This window comes from Eumetopias jubatus, unplaced genomic scaffold, assembly GCF_037043125.1.
Source record: "Eumetopias jubatus isolate StellerSeaLion01/CBP00866 unplaced genomic scaffold, mEumJub1_p1.0 scaffold_9, whole genome shotgun sequence".
Taxonomy (NCBI): Eukaryota; Metazoa; Chordata; class Mammalia; order Carnivora; family Otariidae; genus Eumetopias; species Eumetopias jubatus.
Window position 1 is genome coordinate 25,267,395 of NW_028274815.1, and position 22,311 is coordinate 25,289,705.

Consider the following 22,311-nt stretch of genomic DNA (forward strand, 5'->3'; position numbering starts at 1 on the left):
AGGACCAGTTGAATCCCTCTCACTTTAACATGAGTCTTTTTCTGTTTCCCTTTTCCTCCTTTAAGGACCCTTGTGATTACATTGGGCCCTGTAGACTAATCTGGGATAATCTTCTGTCTTAAATTTAGCTGATTCTTTTTTGCCATGTCACATATTCAGTTTTGGGAATTAGGATGTAGACCTCTTTTGTGGGGGACATTATTTTGCCTACCACATGCTAGTTGCTACCGGTCCTCTCAGTGTACAGAACTAGTAATGTACTTATCTTGGAAATTCATTTTCCATAGGAATGGATTTCTTAGATGGCACTTCATCTAGAAAATTCAATAAATGGCAAATCTTGCACAGTATGAAAGACAGATTTTAGTTCCACAATAGTGTGAACCCAAAAATCATAACCAAGGAGCCTTATCTTGGCAACAAAAGCCATCAGTAATTAGGTATTTCTTCAGTGTCAAGCAGGACTTTCTACTCTCTGCAGGTAGGTATGATAATCTCTTTGTGGAGTATGAAATTTGCAGTGAAGGTAGATTTTATCTTGGGAGTTAATCAACTTAGAAGAGGGATGTAGACAGCATTACATAATATAAAATGTTGAGTTCAAAGGAGATAGAGCTTCCCTAACTTTGTGTAGTGTTTAGCACTCTGACCGAGGTTGAAATTTTGAGGAATAACTACTTGTTTGGGATTTATATGTAAATTATTGTTATGCATAACTACACCCTCAGTAAATACAGTATTTGCTCATGATTGCTGTGATTTAAGTTTATACAAAAATTTGCATCTGTTTATATCACTCATTCTCATTTAATAGAGGCCTATGGATAGCATTTCCTTGATTGCATCCATTCCCTCTATTCAGGATTGCAGATAAAGAGAACAATTTGTCTATGCCATGTTGCATTGGGTTTCTGGTGTTGCATTTATAGTCCCATGGTAGATACCATAATAAATTAATGAATATATGGACAACAGTGATACATCAGATCAATTTATCTTTGAAATCCAGTTTTTAGGGCACTAGGTGAGTAGTACAGATATTTTTATGATTCCCTTAACGATACACATTTACACTAAAAGGATAAAAGGAAAAAAATTGTGTGAAGAGTTTTTTTTTTTTTTTAAGATTTTATTTATTTGGTGGGGGGAGGAGGTAGAAGGAGAGGAAGAGAGAAACCCAAATAGACTCCTCGCTGAGCGCAGAGCCCACCACAGGGCTTGATCTCATGACCCTGAGAGCAGACCTGATTCTAAACCAAGAGTCAGACTCTTAACCAACTATACCACTCAGGTGCCCCCAAGAGCTTACTTTTTTTTTGTTTTTTTAAAGATTTTATTTATTATGAGAGAGAGAGCAAGAGAGCCAAGCATGGGGGAGGGCAGAGAGAGGGAGAAGCAGGCTCCCTGCTCAGCAGGGAGCCCAACATGGGGCTCAATCCCAGGACCCTGGGATCATGACCTAACCCAAAGGCAGACGCTTAACCGACTGAGCCACCCAAGCACCCCAGAGCTTACTTTTTTTTTTATTAGAAAGAATGTATAATGTCAAAAATACAATTAGGTTTTTTTTTCTTTTTAGAGAACTCAAGAACTCGGTAAAAGAGAATTTAAGCCAAGAAAAACCAGATTCTAAAATTATGCAGTAGTTTTCAACAATACAGTATGCTCAGAGATTACTGCTGTCTGTACCTTCAGTGGGGTTTTAGAAAGAAGACAGTGGTAACAGAGCCATGCCAGCATCCGCAGAATCTGCCTTTATAAACCTGCCAGATGCCCAGCCCTTGTCTGAGAAATTCAGGTGATAGATGGAATGCCCTCGAATGGAAAAGTTTGAAAAAGACAAGTAATACAGATGAATTTCAGAGGACAGGATCGGTTGCACAGTTATTTATCCAGCCATAGATGTATGAAATAAAAGTCACAAAAATGTATGTTTGAAGATCTCCAGAATGTTAAGAAAACTCTGGATATTGCTTTAAACACAAAGTGTGCGTTGATGGCAATGGCATGGAAAAAGAAATTCACTGTGAATTTGTTCCTGTGATTTTTATGAGGAAGAGAAAAATGTTTAAGGTCAAGGGAGTAAAGATTCAGAAGCATAAGTGATATATCAATGGATATGAGAAGACAGAGGCACAGAGGGGAAGAGTCATCTTCAGAGGAGAGGTCCAAGAGCTAGACTGATGAAGCCATTTTATTTCCCTTTCTGCGATTTCTGAAACATACAGACTATTCGAAAAAGTTACACGGCACAACCCCAGAGGTCTTGCTACTATAGCTCCCTTCCCCCAGGGGAGCAACAGGTGTTCTCACTTGGAATGGAGAAATACCTTCTACCTCTCAGTATTGTTCGGTCTAGAACATTCTTTATACATATGAAGATAATCTAGAATTAACATTTGTGGAAAATGCACTGCTTTAAAGAGAGTCTAATATAAAAAAATGGAAAGTCTAACTTCCAAGGAATACATAATTCCCCTAGGAGAACTTAAACTATGTTTACCTACTACTTTTAGAGAGATTCAAGTACATATTGCAGAGAGGCTATTTAGTGCACTGGTTAAAAACATCAACTTTGGAGCCAGCCAAACTGCTTGTGTCTGAAACTGGGTTTTACCACTGATTAGCTCTTTGAGTCTCAGTGTGCCTCAGTTTCCTCATCCATAAAATAGGATAATTTACCTAATTCATAAGGTTGTCTTGAGAATTCATTGAATTAATGAAAAATGCTTAGAATAGTATCAGGCACATAGCAACCATCAGTAAGCATTTTTATTGAAATTGTTACTCTTCGCATTTGTCATAACTTATATTTTTTTGTTGTTTGTCCGTAACAGTTGGCTGCTATAAAAAGAACCAATTGGGGATGCCTGCGTGGCTCAGTTGGTTGAGTGTCTGACTCTTGATTTTGGCTCAGGTCATGATCTCAGGGTCGTGAGATGGAGCCCCACATTGGGCTCTGCACTTAGCGGGGAGTCTGCATGAGATTCTCTCTCTCCTGCCACTCCCCCCTCACACTGTGTGCGCTCTTTCTCTCTGTCTCTGAAATAAATAAATCTTAAAAAAAAAAATTGTAAATCCTAAAAATTAAAGAGACGATTGCTGAAATAAACTGTTCGTAGACCAGACTGAGAGTCAAATTAGTAAGGTGGATGATCAAACCAGTGGATTTTCCTTGAGCACAATGTCAGTTGAAAGGAGATGAAAAATATGAGAGGACAGGTCCAGAAGTAAACAGCTAGCTAGCTAACGTAAGTTCCAGATAGAAAGTTAGAGAGAATGAAGAGGACACTGTATTTTCTTAACTAACTGAAGGAATATCCCCAGTGTTAGAGAAGGACTCATATTGGAAGGATGTAGCAACTGCTGAGCAGAATTAACAAAAAGAATCCCATACCAAGACTCACACGGGGAACATTCCATGAAACCAAGAGTAAACCATGAAAGCTTCCAGAGGGGAAAAAAGATTAGGTTATCTACACAGATCAGATTGATGTCAGATGTCTTAGCAGCCATATTATATGATGGAAGACCGTGGAAAAATAGCTTTGAAATTCTCAAGGGAAAATTGGAATTTTAAGTTTTGTTTTTAGCCAAACTAGCCTCCAAAAAATTGAGAACAAATAAATACATTTTAGGAATGTGAAGACTCAAACATGTTTTGAAAGGAATTCCTTCAGGAGAACTAACAGAAGGACACAAGATAAAAGAAACAGTGATAAGGAAGCCCTTGAACTTAGAGTCAAGTCTAAGCAATTAAAATTGTTTCTGTGAGGCATAAGGAATGTATTAATACTAATAGCAACTTTGGGGAACTATTGGATGATTTATACAGATTTTGAAAAAGCACAAGAGGAAAGCATAGTTTTTTTGGGGGGGAGGATTATTGTTTAACTCAATGTTGATACAATTATAGAAGTTTAAATGTTAAAAATGGAAAGTTGAAAAAAATTTTAAGGATGACCATTAAAAGAACAAAACAGGGTATATAATTTCCAAACCACTGGGGTAGGAGTTAGCAAACTACTCGATAAAGGGGTAGGTAGCAAATACTTTAGGCTCTGGGGGCAGCCCGTGCCCCTCTGCCGCTGCAGCACGGAAGCAGCCATAGACCTCTCTGTAAGCAAGTACGTGTGGCTGAGCTCCGATCAAACTTTGTTCATAAACGTGAAATTTGAATTTCATATAGTTTTCATAAATTGTAAAATATTCTTGACTTGTGGGCCATTCAAAGACAGTGAGCTGGGTTTGGTCCATAGTTTGTTGACCTCTGCATCAGAGAACGAGGGAAGGGGGCGGAGAAAATAACTTTAACTAAAGGCAGAAAAGGGGACAAAGGTGGGCAGAAATCATGAAGTCTAACAAACATGAAACATAAACGATGATGTCAGTAAAAGAAACAACAGTTCCCCTAAAAAATGTGAATGGAGTAAACCTTTCCAGTAAAGGCAGATTCTCAGATTGGGTACATCCTAAATGATAATAGGTCATGGTAGAGCTCTACGGAACTGTGCTACTTGAAGTATCATTCCTGTAACAGTGCCAATTAGCAAACCCAACAACGACCGCCTTGAGATGAGGGAGCAGGGAAGAAGAGTACTTGGAAACTTTTAGAATGTTGTGACATTGTTACAACCTCCAAGTGTGTGATTCTAGTTCTAGTAATTCGTTTTATTGCATTTTACAAAACTGTTAGTCAATAATGGTTTAGAAATTAAAACTGCTTTGAGAAGCACTAGTAGAGAATACAATGCAGGTATCAAAAGATCAAGTAGATCCATATGTATATATGATAAAGGAAAAAAGCAAATCACAAAACAGTATACAAGGTATGATTTTAAGTTTTTTTTTTAAATACCAATCGTGTATGTAATGATTTTTTTAAAATGTGGAACAATTCACATCAAACCATTAACCGTGGTTCAACGAAACAGAAGTTACGATTGTTGGACCTGGGGTTGAAGGACATGGAGTGTTTTCTTGTTTGACTCTACATAGTCTTGTATTGACATTTTTTAACAGCAGTATGTTTTCGTTTATTGTGTAATGTTTTTTAAATATTTTATTATTTAAATTAGTGATCTCATGGTCCTTTCAATACTTGGTAATTGAATATCCATATGGCAAACAAGGATCTTTAACCTCTACCTCACACGATATACAAAAATTATTTTTAGATGGGTTATAAGCCAAATGTAAAAGTTAAAACAGTAAAGCTTCTAGAAGAATACATGGAATAGTATCTTAGAAACTTTGGAGTAGGCAAATTTTTTTTTTTTTTAAGATTTTATTTGTCAGAGAGAACGTGAGCACAAGCAGGGGGAGCTGCAGGCAGAGGGAGAAGCAGGCTCCCCTCTGAGCAAGGAGCCCGATGCGGGACTCAGTCCCAGGACCCCGGGATCATGACCTGAGCTGAACGCAGATGCTTAACAGACTGAGCCACCCAGGCGTACCGAGGCAAAAATTTCTTAAGCAAGACATGAAAAGCACCAGCCACAAGGACAAGACTTGTAAATTAAGCCTAATTAGTATTAGATGTTAGGTTCATAACAAGACAGTATTAAGGGAGAGAAAATGCAAGCTACAGACCGAGAGATGATATTCGGCATATTATGTCTTTGAAACCTAGAATTATATATATTTTCTGTATCTGTGTGTGCAGAAAGTTTGGAGAGGCGCTTCACAAAAAGACATCAATGGCTGTTTTGCATATGAAAAGGCTCTCAGTCAACATTATTAATCATAAGAGAAAGGCAAACTGACACTATTATACGTGGATTAGAAAGGCTAAATTGGGGCGCCTGGGTGGCTCCCACTGGTTAAGCATCTACCTGAGGCTCAGGTCATGATCCCGGGGTCCCAGGATTGAGCCCCGCATCGGGCTCCCTGCGGGGAGCCTGCTTCTCCCTCTCCCTCTGCCTGCTGCTCCCCCTGCTTGTGCTCTCTCTCTCTCTGTCAAATGAATAAATAAAATCTTTAAAGAAAATGGCTAAAATTAAAAGGACCCATAAGACCTAGTGTTGGCAAGGCATAGATAGATCAGTTTAGAAACTCATCCATTGCCTTAGGGGGTGTCAATTGGTATAATCACTTCAAAAAAAAACAAAAACAAAAACTGTACTAAGGCTGGGCATATATAAATCCTGTGCTGTAGCCGCTCCACTCCCGAGTATTCACTTAAGAGAACTGCGTGCTTATGTTCAACAAAAGACAGAATACCCATATTAACTTTATTCCTAATAGCTAAGAAATCTCTCAATCAAGAATATAAATAAGTTGTGGTATATTCATCTAATTGACTGTTGTACAGCAAAAAGAAAATACTGCTACCTATAACTACATGGATGAATCTCATGGACCCAAAATTGAGCAAAAGGAGCCAAAGATGAAAGAATACCTACCGTGTGATTTCATTTATATACTTTATGGTGAAAGAAGTTAAAATAATGGTTTCCTTGGAGGGGAGGGGGCACCAGAGGTGGTAACTGACTGGCAGGGGGGGCAAATGGGAATATTCTGGGATGCTGGAAATGTTCAACACCTTAATCTGGATGGTGGCCACATAGCATCAAGCTCTACACCTACACATTTAATATCTGCATATTTTACTGTAAGTTATATTTCAATAAAAATGTTTAAAAAAAGGGGCACCTGAGTGGCTCAGTCAGTTAAGTGTCCGAGTCTTGATTTTGGCTCAGGTCATGATCTTAAGGTCGTGGAACTGAGCCCCATGCTAGGCTTCACAGTCATCGGGGAGTCTGCTTGGGATTCTTTCCTTCTCTGTCTCAAATAAATAAGTCTTTAAAAAAATGTTTAAAAAAGAAAACCCCAACTCATGTTTTACCTTCTGATATGAAATTGTGTCATTATCATATGCCACATTTTTAACGTATTCAAGGGCTTTTTTTCTAGGTCTTACATTCTTTTCCATTTGTCTATTTTTGTAGATGCATTGTTCTGGTTTAATCATCATTGCTTTATAATACATTTAATGTTTAATGGTGTGAGTCTTTCCTACTTCTATTTCAAAATTATCTTGTATATTTTCACTTCTTTATTATTACAGATAATTTTTAGAATCAGATAGCCAAATTCTCACACACCATCATGCCATTGGAATTTTGATTGTAATTACATGAAACTAATAAATTGTAAATTTGGACATCATTGGTATGTGGGTCAAAGTTCAGAAACATTGTGTTTTTCACTATTTCCTCCCAATTCTGTAGTTGTCTTCATGTGGCTCCTACAGGTTATTTTTACTTTTGTACATTTTTGTTTTGCTATTGTGAATGGGAACTTTTTTCGTTACATTTTTATGTTCCTTGAAGTATTATTATAACTTCTTAATCTCAGTAACCATAATAGTTATTATTTATTGACACTTTGTGCTAAGCAGTCTTATTTCTTACAACAATCCCTATCAGGTAAATACTATCACAGCATTATGCTCATTTTTACATTTGGGGTCAGTGAGGGACTAAGACTGAACAGCTGTTTTGTGGCAGAGGTATGATTCTAACCCAGGCAGTCTCACTCCAGAGCTACCCTGCCTACAAACACTACACCGTGGGCCTAGGTGTCCTCAGGTGAAGGAGAAGAGACATGTAGGAAGGCCAAGTATGGGATCAAGTCTAGCACTGATGGATATGACTGACAGTACAGTGGGTGAGTAGTACTTAGGTATATAGGAGCAAGACCTATACTGAAGTGGATTTTTTGTTGAGTGTATGTTCATTTAAACTTGTAGACTACAGTATTCTAGTTTGGACTTACTCAAACCAAATAGTCTTAAAATTTTTTAAGTCATTAGCAAATGATTTAATGATAATTTTATATATTCCCAGGGTGCCATTGTATTTACCAAATGATAGCTATTGTTTTAGCTGTGTTCATTGTTTGCAAGGAGCTAGCACTTATTCCCTCTAGTTGAAATAGTGGAAGTATATTGTGAAGATACACGTGGCCGTAAGGGAGATGGACTCCTGTGGCTATCCAAGAGGTGGATCCATATACTGGCCAGCATTTGTGGAGACTAGAAATGTCTTCTGTTCCAGATTAAAATCAGTTAGAGGCATCTCAGCAGCAAGATTTTAAATCTTTACTACAATGTGTCATTTTCTATCTTCCCTGAACTGCTGCTGTTATATTATCTGCTGTTCTGTCCATCTATTTACCTTTATATTGCTGGCGTATTTTCTCCATAGTCCCAGGTAAAATTTCTGACAGAACATTTGATTGGCCATGGTAGTTTCTGTGTTTGGGCCAAGTGTTTCATGCTTTATAGACTATTGAACAGACTATAGATTGGCTGAGTCTACTTTACCATGGTAGTTCTAGTCATTTTTGGCCATGGAGGGATGCCTGGTTAGGTAAAACATGGCTCATCTAAAGCTACCTCCTTCAGTAGGACGGTTGATTTGCCCTAAATATAAAGGAAATGTGATCACAGTATATATTCTGGTTAATGTGTTTAGTACCCACTACACCTTTTCCCTTTTAAATAAAATCTAAAGTGGCTAGCTTTGAAAATAGTTGAATTTAGAGATTGAGTGGTACAGAAGGGGGAAATACTGAAGGGAATGCTTGTTGTACATGACCTGAAAACAATCCCTTGCTTACTGTTCTGTAAGCTGATAACATGTTGTATATCTGTTGTAGATAGCTTGTTTAAAATGTCTGGTTAGGATTATTAAAACTTTGGAGGAGTTACTGATAAATATTAGGGAAGTTTTTTCCCTTGCTGTTTTAATAGCTAGGTTTGACTTGTGAAAAGAGGTTTTTGAGAATTTTGCAAACCCATGAACTTAGCAAACTCCTTTAAGAATATTCTCCGGTATATGCATTACTTAACCTAAGATCAGTGCTGAATTCAAGGTATATCATGAGATGCTTATTAGGATAGTAAACAATTCATGATAAAAAATTGTGGATATTAGCAATACAATTGTATGTAAATGCTTGTTAAATTGATTCTAGGTTGGGCCATGCAGGCTGCTGCCTATATCTTCATTCATAGGAAATGGAAGGATGACCAGAGCCATTTTGAAGACATTATTGATTATTTTTGTGATATCCGTGAACCACTTCAACTCCTCATATTCCCAGAAGGAACCGATCTCACAGGTAGGTAGCCTGGGATTGAATCACAAAATTTTAAAACCTGAAGGAATTTAGAAATCACTTAGCCTAAACTTCTATTCTTAAGATGAAATAACTGAACACCAGTAAGATTAATGGCCCACCACTATGGTCATTCACTTAGTAAATCCGTAGCACATCAGAACCTAGAATTCCTGGTTTCCAGACCATAGAATTTATGATGGGCAACCCCAAGAAGTCATTATTATTCATACTTGCCATCCTAGAGCTTTATATTTTAAGTTGCATTATATATTTTAAATATCAGCCTTTTATTTTTATATAACTTTTAAATAATTTTTATGGAATCACAAAATAAAAACCCCCACGTAGCCAGTGAAATCTTAAGAATAACAAAACCTAATTTTAAAATCCCCTTCCTGTTCTGTATATTCTCTGTCCTCTTTCAAGATACATATTTATCCATTAGGCCCCTTTTTCTCAACTTTTTTTTTTATAAGAGTTTCATTTATTGTTGTTTTAAGTTGATATGTTGCCTTTCTCTGGGTATTTTAAAGCCTTATCCCTAATTAAACAGGAAAAGCTTTGTCCTGTCCTCAAGAAAATTCAGCCACCACTGAGTTGTGGAGGGGGACACAGGAGGACATATTTAGAACTTTTCTGTCTTCCCAGATACTAAACTACATACGGAGGCCAAGAATGCCAGTGGATCTCAAGGAATTCTTTAAAAGATTAAAAATGAAATACAGTCTTTTTTCCTTACTAAATCAGTGATTCTCACACTTTTTTAAAGCACAGGTCATTTTTGCAGATGAAGCTGCCTATTACAGTCTGGGATTTAAGACAGATTGAAGAAGTGTTGTGATTGAATATTGGCAGGGAGGGATAAGCTTGGACAGGAAGCAGTTCTGTGGAATCCAACTCAAAAGAGCAAAATTTTAAAACTGCTAATTCCCTGGTTACTTCAAGAAAGATACAGCAGAATTTGAGAAGGATCCGGTAGATAAAGGTCTGCTGTACAAGAGAAGACAGACTGAAGCAGGGTAGAACTGAAGTCTAAAAATCACATAGTATGGAGGGCTAGAACATGAACTTATCTTCCAAATCCTCAATACTAGTTGGAGGCAACTGAGAGCTACTGAGAAGGACAACCCTCAGAGCTTCAGAGGGGAGAACATACTAGTTCACTATGTGGACATAAGAAATCATGGAACCCAGTACCTACAAAGAGTTCAAGATGAAAAATACAAACTACACAATTATTTAAGTGAATGGGTAGCTAAGCCATACTGTGCTGAGGGAAATTCAGGTATTTTGGGAAACATTTACCATTGATACCAAGGAAGAGCTCTTTGACTTACCCGTTACAGATGGAACTGAACTAAATGAACCATGACAAGTTTTATTGAATAGTATTATGTACTAAAATATATGCTTACTATTTAGGTTTGATTTTTATAGTGAAGATTCTAAAAGTAGTTGGATCATAGAGGATAATACTGAGGATAATATTGGCTGCATATTGTTTAAGCTTAAAAATATAGACTGTAAATTGATTCCCAGAGCTACACTATCATTAGGAAGTTCTGATGGACAGATAGCCGTATTTAAATCTTATATTACTTAAGAATGTATAATACTTAAATTTGGGTGTTGAAATACTAGCTGTATTATAGAAAGTAATTTACTGAGATGATAAATTGATATTTGTGAATGTCAAAGCAGACACTAAAGAATGGCAACTTTGGAAGTTATTTAGTAATTAAAAGCTAATGGAAAAAAAGCTCTGGGATTGCTGCTACTTTCTGGTATCTTAGTGTTAAAATGTTTATACATTAGATCTTCAGAGCCTATGAAATATATATTTAAAACTTTTTTCAGTCTGTATTTTTTTTCTCAAGTGTCTTTTTTATGTGATGAACTTAACATCTAGTGGCATATTTTCAGGGTCCAGAGTACTCACCATTACATGATGTAGTTGCATATTTTTTAAGTTAAAATGGTATTTACATTTTAAAGCCAACTTTCAAAAGCTAGAGTATTTGCCAAATAGAGAAAAGAGATCCTGAAGCCTTCAAAAGGTTTTTGTTTTTTTAAACAGGATTATACAGGTAGTTTTGATCTGGGATAAATGATCATCTTTGAAAAAGTGTTAATTCAAGGGTCTTTTTAGTTACCACAGTTAACTTGAAACTTGGGATTTTTAAGCCCAAGGGGAATGTTCTATAACCCTCTTTAAGTTCTGAGTCCAACCTGCTTACACATTTTCAAATTAGTGTGTTTAAATATAACTATTTTTTTATTTTTAAACATTTTATTTTTTGACAGAGAGACAGCGAGAGAGGGAACACAAGCAGGGGGAGTGGGAGAGGGAGAAGTAGGCTTCCTGCTGAGCAGGGAGCCCCATGTGGGTCTTGATCCCAAGACCCTGGGATCATGACCTGAGCTGAAGGCAGACACTTAACGACCAAACCACCCAGGTGCCCCTAGATATAACTTTACATATATTTTCTCTTCATATGCTATTGTTGGTTATAACTTTTTTTTTTTGCCTATGGAAATCATATATGTGAACTTGGGAAATTTAAAAACATAGAGCACAAAAGTTGCTATAATCCCACTGCCCATAAACAAACACTAGTGTAATTTTGGTCCATTGCTTTTGGATTATTTGGTTACAGATGCACACGTGCACGCACAAATATATGTGCATAAACACAGTTTTAAACAATTGTAAAAATGGAGTTACACATTTCTTCGCACTTAATGTTATATTATCTCTCTTATCATTATTTATTCTTTGAAAACATGTGTTTCAAAGGTTGGGCAGTTTTATATTATATTGGTTTATTAAGTAGGGTTGTCCAGAAAAACAGAGCCACTGAGATGTGTGTGCGTGTGTGTGGAGATTGAGCTTGAGAGAAAATGAGATGGGAGTTGGGGATTTATTTTAAGGAGTTGGCTCACATGATTGTGGAGGCTTGGCAAGTCAAAAATCTGCAGGGTAAGTTAGCAGGCTGGAGACCCAGGGAAGAGTTGCAGTTCAAGTCCAGAGGCAGTCTGCTGACAGAATTCTTTCTTGCTTGAGGTGGTTAGTCTTTTTTTTATTAAAGCCTTCAAGTGATCAGATATGGCTCACTCACATTATGGAGAGTAATCTGTTTATATAAAGTCTTCTGATATAAATAATCTCATTGAAAAATACCTTCACAAAACATCTAGAATAATGTTTGACCAACTATTTGGGTACTCTGGCTAGGCCAGTTTGATACATAATCATAACAATTGGTATACTGTAATTTTGAGTTCTGTTTCCATGATTTGGAAAAGAAAGCTTTTCTAGTTTTTAACAATTATAATATTACATGTAATTAAACACTCTTTTACATAAAACTCCATTTAATAAATGAGTGCCCTGAAGCTTTATATACAATACAAAGCCCCTACTTTCATGAAGCTTACATTCTATGAGGAAAGACAGAATAAAAAAACCAGTCGGTTAACAAAATACGTCAAGTATTCATAAATGTTGTGCAGAGAAATAAAGCAAGATAAGGACAGGGAGAGGAGTAGATAGGGCAGAGTACTCTTTTATATAAGGTGGTTAAAAGAAGTCCCTTAATTTCTGTGTAAGTAGAGACTAACTGAACAAAGCAGAAAACGTTGCAGGTGTCTGGGTACAAGGCATTCTGGGTAGGGGAAAGAACATCTGCACAGACCCTGAAGTGAAAACATGCCTAGCTGGTTTGAGAACACAGAATAGCCCGTACTCTCTTCAGAGTGGAAGGAGTGTTGGCACTGGAGTGTTACCAGCAGTGCGCTGACAAGACAGGAGGCTGTGGTCAGAAAGAGGGAAGCTAGTGCAGTTACTAATAATCAGAGTCCGGGGATGGGTAGATGAAGTGGGGATAGAAGGAGGAATCTGTATTTCTTTGTGTCTCTGATTATTATCTCTACCTCCCCACATTGTGACTATGTTTTTAGAACTACTTGTATTCCCATTCTGTAGCAGAGTTCAACTTTGTCCTCAGATCCCCAAAGTCTGTGATGAAATGGAAGAGGAAACTGAAGAGTAGTTAACAACTTATCTTTGTAGTGTCCCTAGGATTCCTCATTCCATGGAAGGGCCTTCTAGCTGTCTATCAAACACTGTTTTGGAGTCCCATGCCCAGGATATTCTCCTCAAATGAACATGAGAGGAGCTTATTCCTTTTCATGTTTATAGCCTATACTTTTGTCTTGCTGGGGACTGTGAATATTTAGCTCTTTAATTCGGTTCCTCGATTAAAAAATAGTGTGATACTTTTTAGAGGCATATTCTTTGAATATTTTAGTGTTGTGGAATCCATATACGGTTTTTTGAGGTTTGAGGACTCCGTGATCTTAAATTTATTCCTAAGAAGTATGGGTTTATATAGAGAAAGTTTTTTTTGTGACTTGGAATAGTCTGTAAATTTCAGGATGCAGCTGAGAGTTGCAGATTCTAACATCTGCTGTCATCAGAAGGTATTTCATGATCTCTCCCAGCAGTTGAGGCCAAAATTCTGAACACTACTTTTTCCAAATATATTTGCTGAATAATGGGTTTGGTTCTTCTTGGAACTTATAAAGTTACCTCATGGAATGGAAAAAGAAGTTTTTGCCAATAATTGGAACATATACTTGACTCTGTAACTATATTCAGCCAAACCATGTTCAGATGTTTGAACATGATGTGTTAATCATATGCCCATTCTGTTGGGGAGTGGTTTTGGTTAGTAATATTAGCATGCTCTATGCTTGAGCAAGGCAGACATTTCACTTTGCAATGAAGCCCTAAATTACTAGGTTAAAAAAAAATGTTGAGTTGATATATTTGACGTACTGGCTACTTGTTTTTTCTGGATGTCTCGGTCCTTATATTTTATTAGTATCTTAGTTATATTAGCATCTTTTGTTATTTTAGTTTTTATTATGTAAAGACTATTTTATGAAAATTTTAGCTTATTCGTATTTTATTTGTATTTTCATTTTTGTTGTACATTGACTACTTTATAAAATCCCTTAAATAATTTTAAAAGATCTCAATATGAATTTCAGTAAACAGTTATAAAAAGTCCTATTAATACCTTATTATAAAAATTTCAAAATTCCAAAAACTCTACCATCTTTTGTCAGGGACTAAAGTGTTTGTATCTTCTCATTCGACTCATATATGCTATATTCAGTAATTACAGATGAATTAACTGCCATTTTATCAAAAAAATCCTCCACTATTTCCTTATCTCACTTGTATTCCTTTATTTTATTGCTTCTAACAGTCTTTTGTTTTGTTTAGAAAACAGCAAGGCTCGAAGTAATGATTTTGCTGAAAAGAATGGACTTCAGAAGTATGAGTATGTCTTACACCCAAGAACTACAGGCTTTACTTTTGTGGTAGAACGTCTAAGAGAAGGTAAGCACCCATCTCAAAAGGCTATGTTTTTTTATGTAAGTGGCAACAATTGTTAAACTTTGTATGTAGCCCTTCAGAATTTACAAAGCACTTTTCATGTTTTTTCTGAAGATAAAAGATACTGTTTTTATACTCAGTTGACCCCATGCGCTAACATGTCTTATTATGTATTCTTTAGAAATATCAGAGATAAAAAAATATATCAGAGATAACTTTATTAAATTTTTTGTCCTCTCAGAATAGACAGAAAATAATACAATTAGACTATCATTCTATTTTCAAATTTTTCTCAAAGCACCAAAACTGTCTTGAAAGTATCTTAACACTTACACTATTGTTCTTTATAGCTTAAGAAGTATTTTTGCATTTATTATTCCACTGACTCCAACAGATGATTCTGGTTAGTAGGAAGGCAAATACTACCTCCATTTTGTAGTTAAGTAGAACTGGCATCCAGGGAGGTTAGGGATAGAATGGCATTCTTCTGCTTCCTAGTTTGTAGCTTATACTACTACCTCACGCTTCCTCAAGAGCCGTGTCTATTGATGGGCATATCAGGACAAGGTGATTCCATTGATGGTATCACATCCATTTAAATGTGTACATTTTCATATTTTTATGTAAAAAAAACAATTATACATCTTATTTGTTTGTTTATATATTGATACATACATATGTTGAGACAAATAACACATATGAATATATATGGAAAAGGAACTATACAGAAACATGCTGAAGTGTTACTAATTTTACAAGAATGATTTAAAGCCGAGTCACCTAGTGCAGGAAAAATCTTGTTTGCATGTTTCTGCTTTCCACTCTGATTTCTACCAAGCCATACTGTATGATGATGACATCATGACAAATTATCACCCTCATCTGATAATTTCTACATTGTCATAAAACTGCTTGTGGTTAACATGAAAGATGTTGAACCCCATTATGTAAGAAAAGGTATAAAGTTCTTGCATCTTTCCCTAAATAGCATCACTGTTGTTCCTTTAGGGTTTAATGTACTTTAAAGTACAAAGTATAACCTCAGTTAATGAACTCTGCCAGGATGAAGCACCTTTACAACTAAGTACCCATGACTTAAAAAAAAAATGTATAGTCAATCCAAAATTACGTTGGTAAACTAAAAATGTTTTCCCTATTAGTTTGGCTTGCTCTTGAAATTCTGTGGTCATAATTGATATGAAATGGACTCGTGGGCTTGATGGTCTTATTGCACATGAATAGTAAGTATCCATCTACCCAATGAAGCCCCTGCAGAACACAATTCTTTATGACTGTGGAATGGGTCAGAGAGGCACTGAGACATTCAAGTGGTGATTTTTTTTTTTTTGAATGTGGTACCGCTTAACTGTGGCATCCAGCTTATGCTCACCCTTCTCATTCAACAATACGTTTTCTATTTGCTCACTAATCTGACAGCTTATAGTACTTAATGATTTCTGTAAAGGTATTTCTGACATCATGGAACACATTCATCTACTAGATTTCTCTGTAAACACAAGCATGCTGTTGGAACACATCTTTTACTAATAAAGATCTTCCTAAATGTAGGCAGGATAATAGATTATCTTATAGTGGATAAGGATGTTATCTGTAGAGCTCTCTGTTCTGAAATCTGGAAGATATTTTAGTGAGCTGATTTATAACTTTGGGGAATGTGTGTTACTTAGTCATCACTCAAAGCACTAGTCAACAACCACAGTGTGTAATTTTTCCTGCTAGAACTGGCAGCTGATTCCCCCCCCCATATCAGTAAAAAAAAGAGAACCAGTTAGATGTTTCTGTTTACTTCAGTTATAAAAGTAGGATATATTATACACTATAATAATAAATATGATTATGATTATAATAGTAATAGCAGCTAACATTTATTGAGCATTTACTAAGTACCAGGCATTGTGCTAAGTATCTTGTATGCATAAGGTCAGTTAATCCTAACAATAACCATACATGGTAGTTACTGTTACTAATAACTTGTAGGGCAAAACTGAAGCAGAAACAGGTGAAAAAGCTTGTCAGAGTTACTGGAATCTGGTTCCTCTGACTGAATATCCAGTGCTCTTTCTACTATGACTTGGTACCTCTTGTATTTGTAGTATGATTTTAGTTAACAGAATCTCCAAATCATAAAGCACTTTGGTAACAATAGTGAACTGGATGGTTTTCCTCAAAAAAGAGTTTTAAAAAGAAAAAAAAAAAAGTGAAATGGCCCGATCATGGAGGGATGGTGGTCCCAAAGGAGGAGATTATTGTTCTGCCTAAGATAAGGGTAGCAGGCACACCTAAGGAGGCAACAGGTGGAGAGTCAAAGTCAGCTCCACTCTCAGGGAGCAGGGGGTGGTGTCAAGTGAACACAGTTACATCAAGGATCAGAGGTGAAGAGGACCTTAGAAACCATCTAGTCCAGAGTACCCTTCCGAGAAAAGAAATTGAAACCTTAGAAAGGACTAAACCCAACTTTCTGACCTTTAGGTCCCTGAGATCTGCTTTTGATAATCAGTTATGGGAAAAAGAAGCTCTCTGTTAAATGACCATTGTAAATAAATTATTCCAGTGGAATCCTAGAGACCATGTATTAAAATGAATTATCATAAAGTATCATCTTCGCTGCTCACGAATATAACTAAATTCAGTGTTGCTGACATCTGTTTGGCAATCAGCACTAATAGGCGCATGAGAAGTTTAGGACATCAAGAAGCTAAGGATGAAGTCTTACCAAGAAGAACTGAATAAATGAAAATGCAAAACGAGGAAAGTAGCTTCTGCGCCTCTGTTCAGAATATATTTCACTGAGATTAAGAACATTTAGAAAACACACACTTATCCTGAAACATAGCATGCATTATATAACGTTATATAGATGTGTCATTTCTATAGTAGTAACTGCAAGAAATTTACCGAGTACCTTAAATTTCACCATTAATCTGCTTGCTTTATACTTTTATTAGATCACAACCTTCTTGAAGGTATGGAATGTTCTGCACATAGTGACTCAATCAGTATGAGTTGAGTTAAATATTTTTTCTTTTATCTGAAAAATAAGACAAGCATAGTGTCCTAGCATGTTCTCCTCAGTATATATTAACACTGATAGATCTCAGTCATGGATGATTTCAGGTGTACCTCTAATCACAACCTTTCAGTATGACTATGTAAGTTTTTTCAGTACTAGATTAATCCACACCCAAAAGGAATTTTCTTTGTTTTTCTTTTAAGATTTTATTTATTTGAGAGACAGAGTGAGTGAGAGAGGGAACACGAACCAGGGGGAGAGGCAGAGGGAGAAGCCGACTCCCTGCTGAGCTGGGAGCCCAATACAGGGCTCGATTCCAGGACCCTGACATCATGACCTGAGCAGATGCTTAACCGACTAAGCCACCCAGGTGCCCCCCAAGAGGAATTTTCTAACTTAGAGGAAGAAAGGCTTTTATATGAGAAAGTTTTTTTTTTTTAATTGACAGCTATAATAAATTTGTCAAAATTTTAAACTTGTAATTCATTCTCACCAAAAATTAGTAATATCATCATCATCATCACTGGTGCTTCATCATTTTTAACGATAGCTTTACTCTTCCTTGATTTTAAATAAATAAAGATTTGGTCCCACCATTATTTGATTTTGTTAAATGTTTTGTAAGCAATTACTGAGCTATAACCATGCAATAATTACTTTCACCATTAGGCGGCACAAATGTGTACATTTCGAACAATCTGAAGTTAGGTTGAAGTAGTTGGGGGTGAGAATAAAACACTTCATATTTGTTGTTTAAAATGTGACCTTGCCTACAAGAAGTTTATAGTCTTCGTGGGTAGATAAGAATACACATGGAAAAAGTAAAAAAAAAAATATTATACAATATAACTACATGCTAAATTTTATAGTATGTCATATATAAATGTTTTGCTGAATAATTATAGGAGTATTCGGTAAAGAGAGATCATACGGTGTTGAAACACTTCACTTCTTTAAGAAGCTGCATCTCCCTTGGACCCTGAAGACTATGTGTGATTTGGACAGGCAGAAACAAGGATGGCTGCGGGCAGGATAGGAAGAGTACAAGAGGGCATGAACTTTGGGCCGGTAGGAGGCTGAGCAGTAAACAGGCCCAATGAATGTGATCGAACTGAAGACTTGTACTGTAGATTAACGGGTAATAGTTCAGAAGGCTGTTTGGAGCCATTGCTGAAAAACTTAACTCCTGCCCACAAAAAAATCATGTTTTTAGTCATATATTTCTAGCTGAAGTCATTTCAGGCAAATCACCTCATATGTTAAGGCTCTGAAACATCATATAGATATATTTAAGTTTTGGTTTTTTAATTCCAAGTAAAATAATCCATATTTTATTTTTATTTATTTTTTTTAAAGATTTTATTAGCACATATGAGCAGGCGGGGAGGGGCAGAGGGAGAGAGAGAAGCAGACTCCCTGCTGAGCAGGATCCTGAGATCATGACCTGAGCGAAAGGCAGACGCTTAACCGACTCAGCCACCCAGGCGCCCCTAAAATAATCCATATTTTAATCTATGTTTAGCTCGTATGCCTAAAGTCTAAATATGAAAGATGCCTTCTTTCTACTAATCTAGGATACAGGGTTAGTCACTAAGGGAAAAAAAACTCCCACTAGGTAATTTGGATTAGCACATCTGATCAAACTCTTCAGTCTGTATTCAGGGAGAGAGAATTGCTTACTGAACCCCCAGATTACCTATATAGTATCTGGCAGTCCTATGTTTGGCTCCCTCATTTTGGTCTACAGTTCTTATTTGCTCCAAGAAAGTTGGCAGTTGCCTAGAAAGTAAAAGCAGTATGCCAGTCATAGATAGCTCAGTCTTCAGTGTTTTCAGACTGTTTTAATTTCTTGGACTTTCTGCTTAGTGCACAACTAAGCATGACTTGCCTGTAACAAATGTTATAGTGAGGGACCAAAGATGGCCAGTAGGAGCCATCACTCTCTGTGGCACACACTGCATTTATCCTAGTTGATGAGCCTCCCCCAGGATTGCATTTCAGTGACCCTTCCTAACAGCTAGCATATTCTAGGAGGCCAGGAAGAAAGGCAGACAAACTATTGAAATATTGGGTGCATTAAATGCCATGCACTCTGACTTTTTCTTGTGACTTTTTATTGCCGAAAACTATGAAAAAGGGTAAGACCTTTCCCTTGTTTAAAAAAATGTAATTATACAGTAGCTCTTTGACATTTGCTAGAATATTTTCTGAAACCTTTTCCGTTTCCCCAAATTTGCAAATCTCTGTAGCATAGCAGTTGACTCTCTTTTGAGACTGTTTTACAGAGAACGAAGCTTTTATCTATTTATGGTGATGAATAGAATACGACAAACCTAAATTAAATTTGGATAGTGATCAGTAGGAAAGCACATGGATCAACTAAGTGTCTTGGTCCCACACATCACGAAGCAGAAAGGATTTAAATTTGCCTCAGCAAAATTATACATGATTACATGTCAGAGACCTTTGGAGCCTCTCAGGTGGAATCTCTGAATGCCATAGTATGCCTTTAGATGTTTAATTGCATTTCTGTTGTTTTCTTTATTCATTTTAGTTCTCTTTCATAGCAAAAAATGAGCTGCTCATTTAGGACAGATCTTGGCATTGTGTTAATGAAAACAAGTCATGACAGCCTTAATGAAAAGTGACAGAAGCCCTATGTTCTGTACATAAAAACAACCATCTAACAAGTACCTACCATGTGCCAGGCACTGAGTCGTTCACGTGTTTCTCTACTCTGCCCATGCAGTGGTAACACCCAGGGAGCTATTTAGAACATAGATGCTGAGGTCTGGGCTCAGACCTGCTGAATGAATCAAAGTGTGAAGGTGGGGTCCTGAGCTCATAGCTACCCCACTAGTCACTGTCCTACAGACCACTTCATTTTTGTGACTGCACTAGGCAATGCTTTGCCCCATGCCAGCCCTGAGGAGACAGACTCACTTTAGCAACTTGGCCAGGGTCACATGGCTACTGAGTGGTACAGGGTTTCAGCTCAGCTCTATTTGATGCCAAAGCCCATGTTCTTCCCACTATGTAGTAAGTTAACAGTTTTTCTATGCCAAATGCTACAAAAATGTAATCTTTGTAGGGTTTTTTTTTTTTTTTTCTTCTCCTTCCAAGACTTCTCTCTGGTACCCTTGGCTATACTGTGTATTTTGTTTAGACGGAAAAATATATCAAGGGTTTCCTTTTTGTAAAGCACGTCCTTTATTTTTCTGGCTCCTATATTTACTGGCTCCTCCTCCATTTCTCTAATCCTTAAAACAAAGAAACATGACACTCATACTATCTGTCCTTTCAAATTGTGGTTCCGTTTTTTCTTTTTTTTGCCACCAAGTCTCAAAAAAATACCCTGATGACCTGATTTTTCTTGGTACTAGCTCACTTCCTATAAAAAACAGGATATTATAAAAATATATTTTTTATAAAAAATTGGAAAATTAATTATGAAGAAGAAAAAGGTACCCATAGTCTGGTCAGTTACTTCTTAGAAATACTGGTGCATATCTTTTGACAGAAACTCTTGTGTTTTTCCACATGTATTCATGTATAGCAAACCAAATTAAAATCAGAATATTTTGTTTTAGAAAGTTTTAACTTATGTTCATGTGTTCTCATTATCCTTAAATAATTTTTATAAGTATATGTTAATATATGCATATATCAGATAGAAGGACCACTATTTATTAAATTAGTTGTCTATTCAAAGTTAAAACCGCTTCCAATTTACCACCCTTATAAATAATACCAGAGTATGCATAAATCTCTGTAATTCTTCCCTTGGGATATATTTCCAAGTCTAATTACTGAGTCAAAGAGTACACATTTTTTAAGGGTTTTAAAAAATTTTATTCCTACTCTGTCCTATTTCAGTCGGCCACCAAATTCTATTGATGTTGCCTTCTAGAGAGACATCCCCCTTCCTCTGTTTTCACAGGGGCCTGGATGAATGGGCTCCCATTACTTCTCCTTTTTACTTGCTTGCTTTCTGACTGTTCTGCCTCTGGTTTCTTTCCTAATCCATATTGCACTCAGCTTTCAGTCATTCTTCATAAAGTATCACTCTAACGTAACTGTGTATGTGCTTACTTGTTCAGAAAATGTTTTTTGGGTACATACGTTGTTTGGCCTGCTGAGATACCAAGACAGCCCATTCCTGTGAGTATCATAAGGTATAGAAAACAATCATAATGCAGTGTCATAAGAGAGATGAATAGAAACTATCTTGAGGACATAAAGAAAGGTTAGTCTCTCTTTACCTATAGTGACACTGAAGAGGTGGCATATGAGCTGAGAATTACATAATAATTGGCATTTTCCAGGGAGGAAAGGCATTTAAATATTTGCTTTACTTCCATATTCCTTGGTCAAAACTTTCTATAATATGGTTCCAATCTGCTTTTTAAATTTTACCACTCAGACCCCCCCCCCCCCCTTCAGGCCATGTGAGCCAACCTATATGAATTAATTGACTATTCTTGACTGTGCCTTATGCTTTCTGAATTTTGCCTCTGGTTAAGTCCGTCCAGGCTAAAACCTGCAGTGTTTTGCTCTTTTCTTTAACCTCTGAATACTCTTCTTCCTTTAATGATCTTCTTCTAAGTGTCCATTCCTATTTCCCCTGGCTGGCAGTCATCTGAACTGAGCATCTTTCATTTTCCTCTCTAGTAGGGCTCAACATAGAGGACCTTTTACTAATAGTTGCTCTAATACATTTTTATTTCTTAGCTTCTTAAAAGGACAG

The 22,311-nt window shown here is 36.6% G+C and overlaps 1 protein-coding gene across 3 annotated transcripts in view; it reads left to right on the plus strand.

Moving 5' to 3' along the window:
- Positions 1-22,311, plus strand: part of LCLAT1 (lysocardiolipin acyltransferase 1) — a 185,776-nt gene that overhangs the window by 97,740 nt on the left and 65,725 nt on the right. For all 3 annotated transcript variants that reach the window (XM_028099439.2, XM_028099438.2, XM_088026383.1), the window contains exons 4-5: positions 8,980-9,126; positions 14,420-14,536. In XM_028099439.2, coding sequence (XP_027955240.1) covers positions 8,980-9,126; positions 14,420-14,536 — 264 coding nt within the window. The remainder of the gene's footprint in view (positions 1-8,979; positions 9,127-14,419; positions 14,537-22,311) is intronic.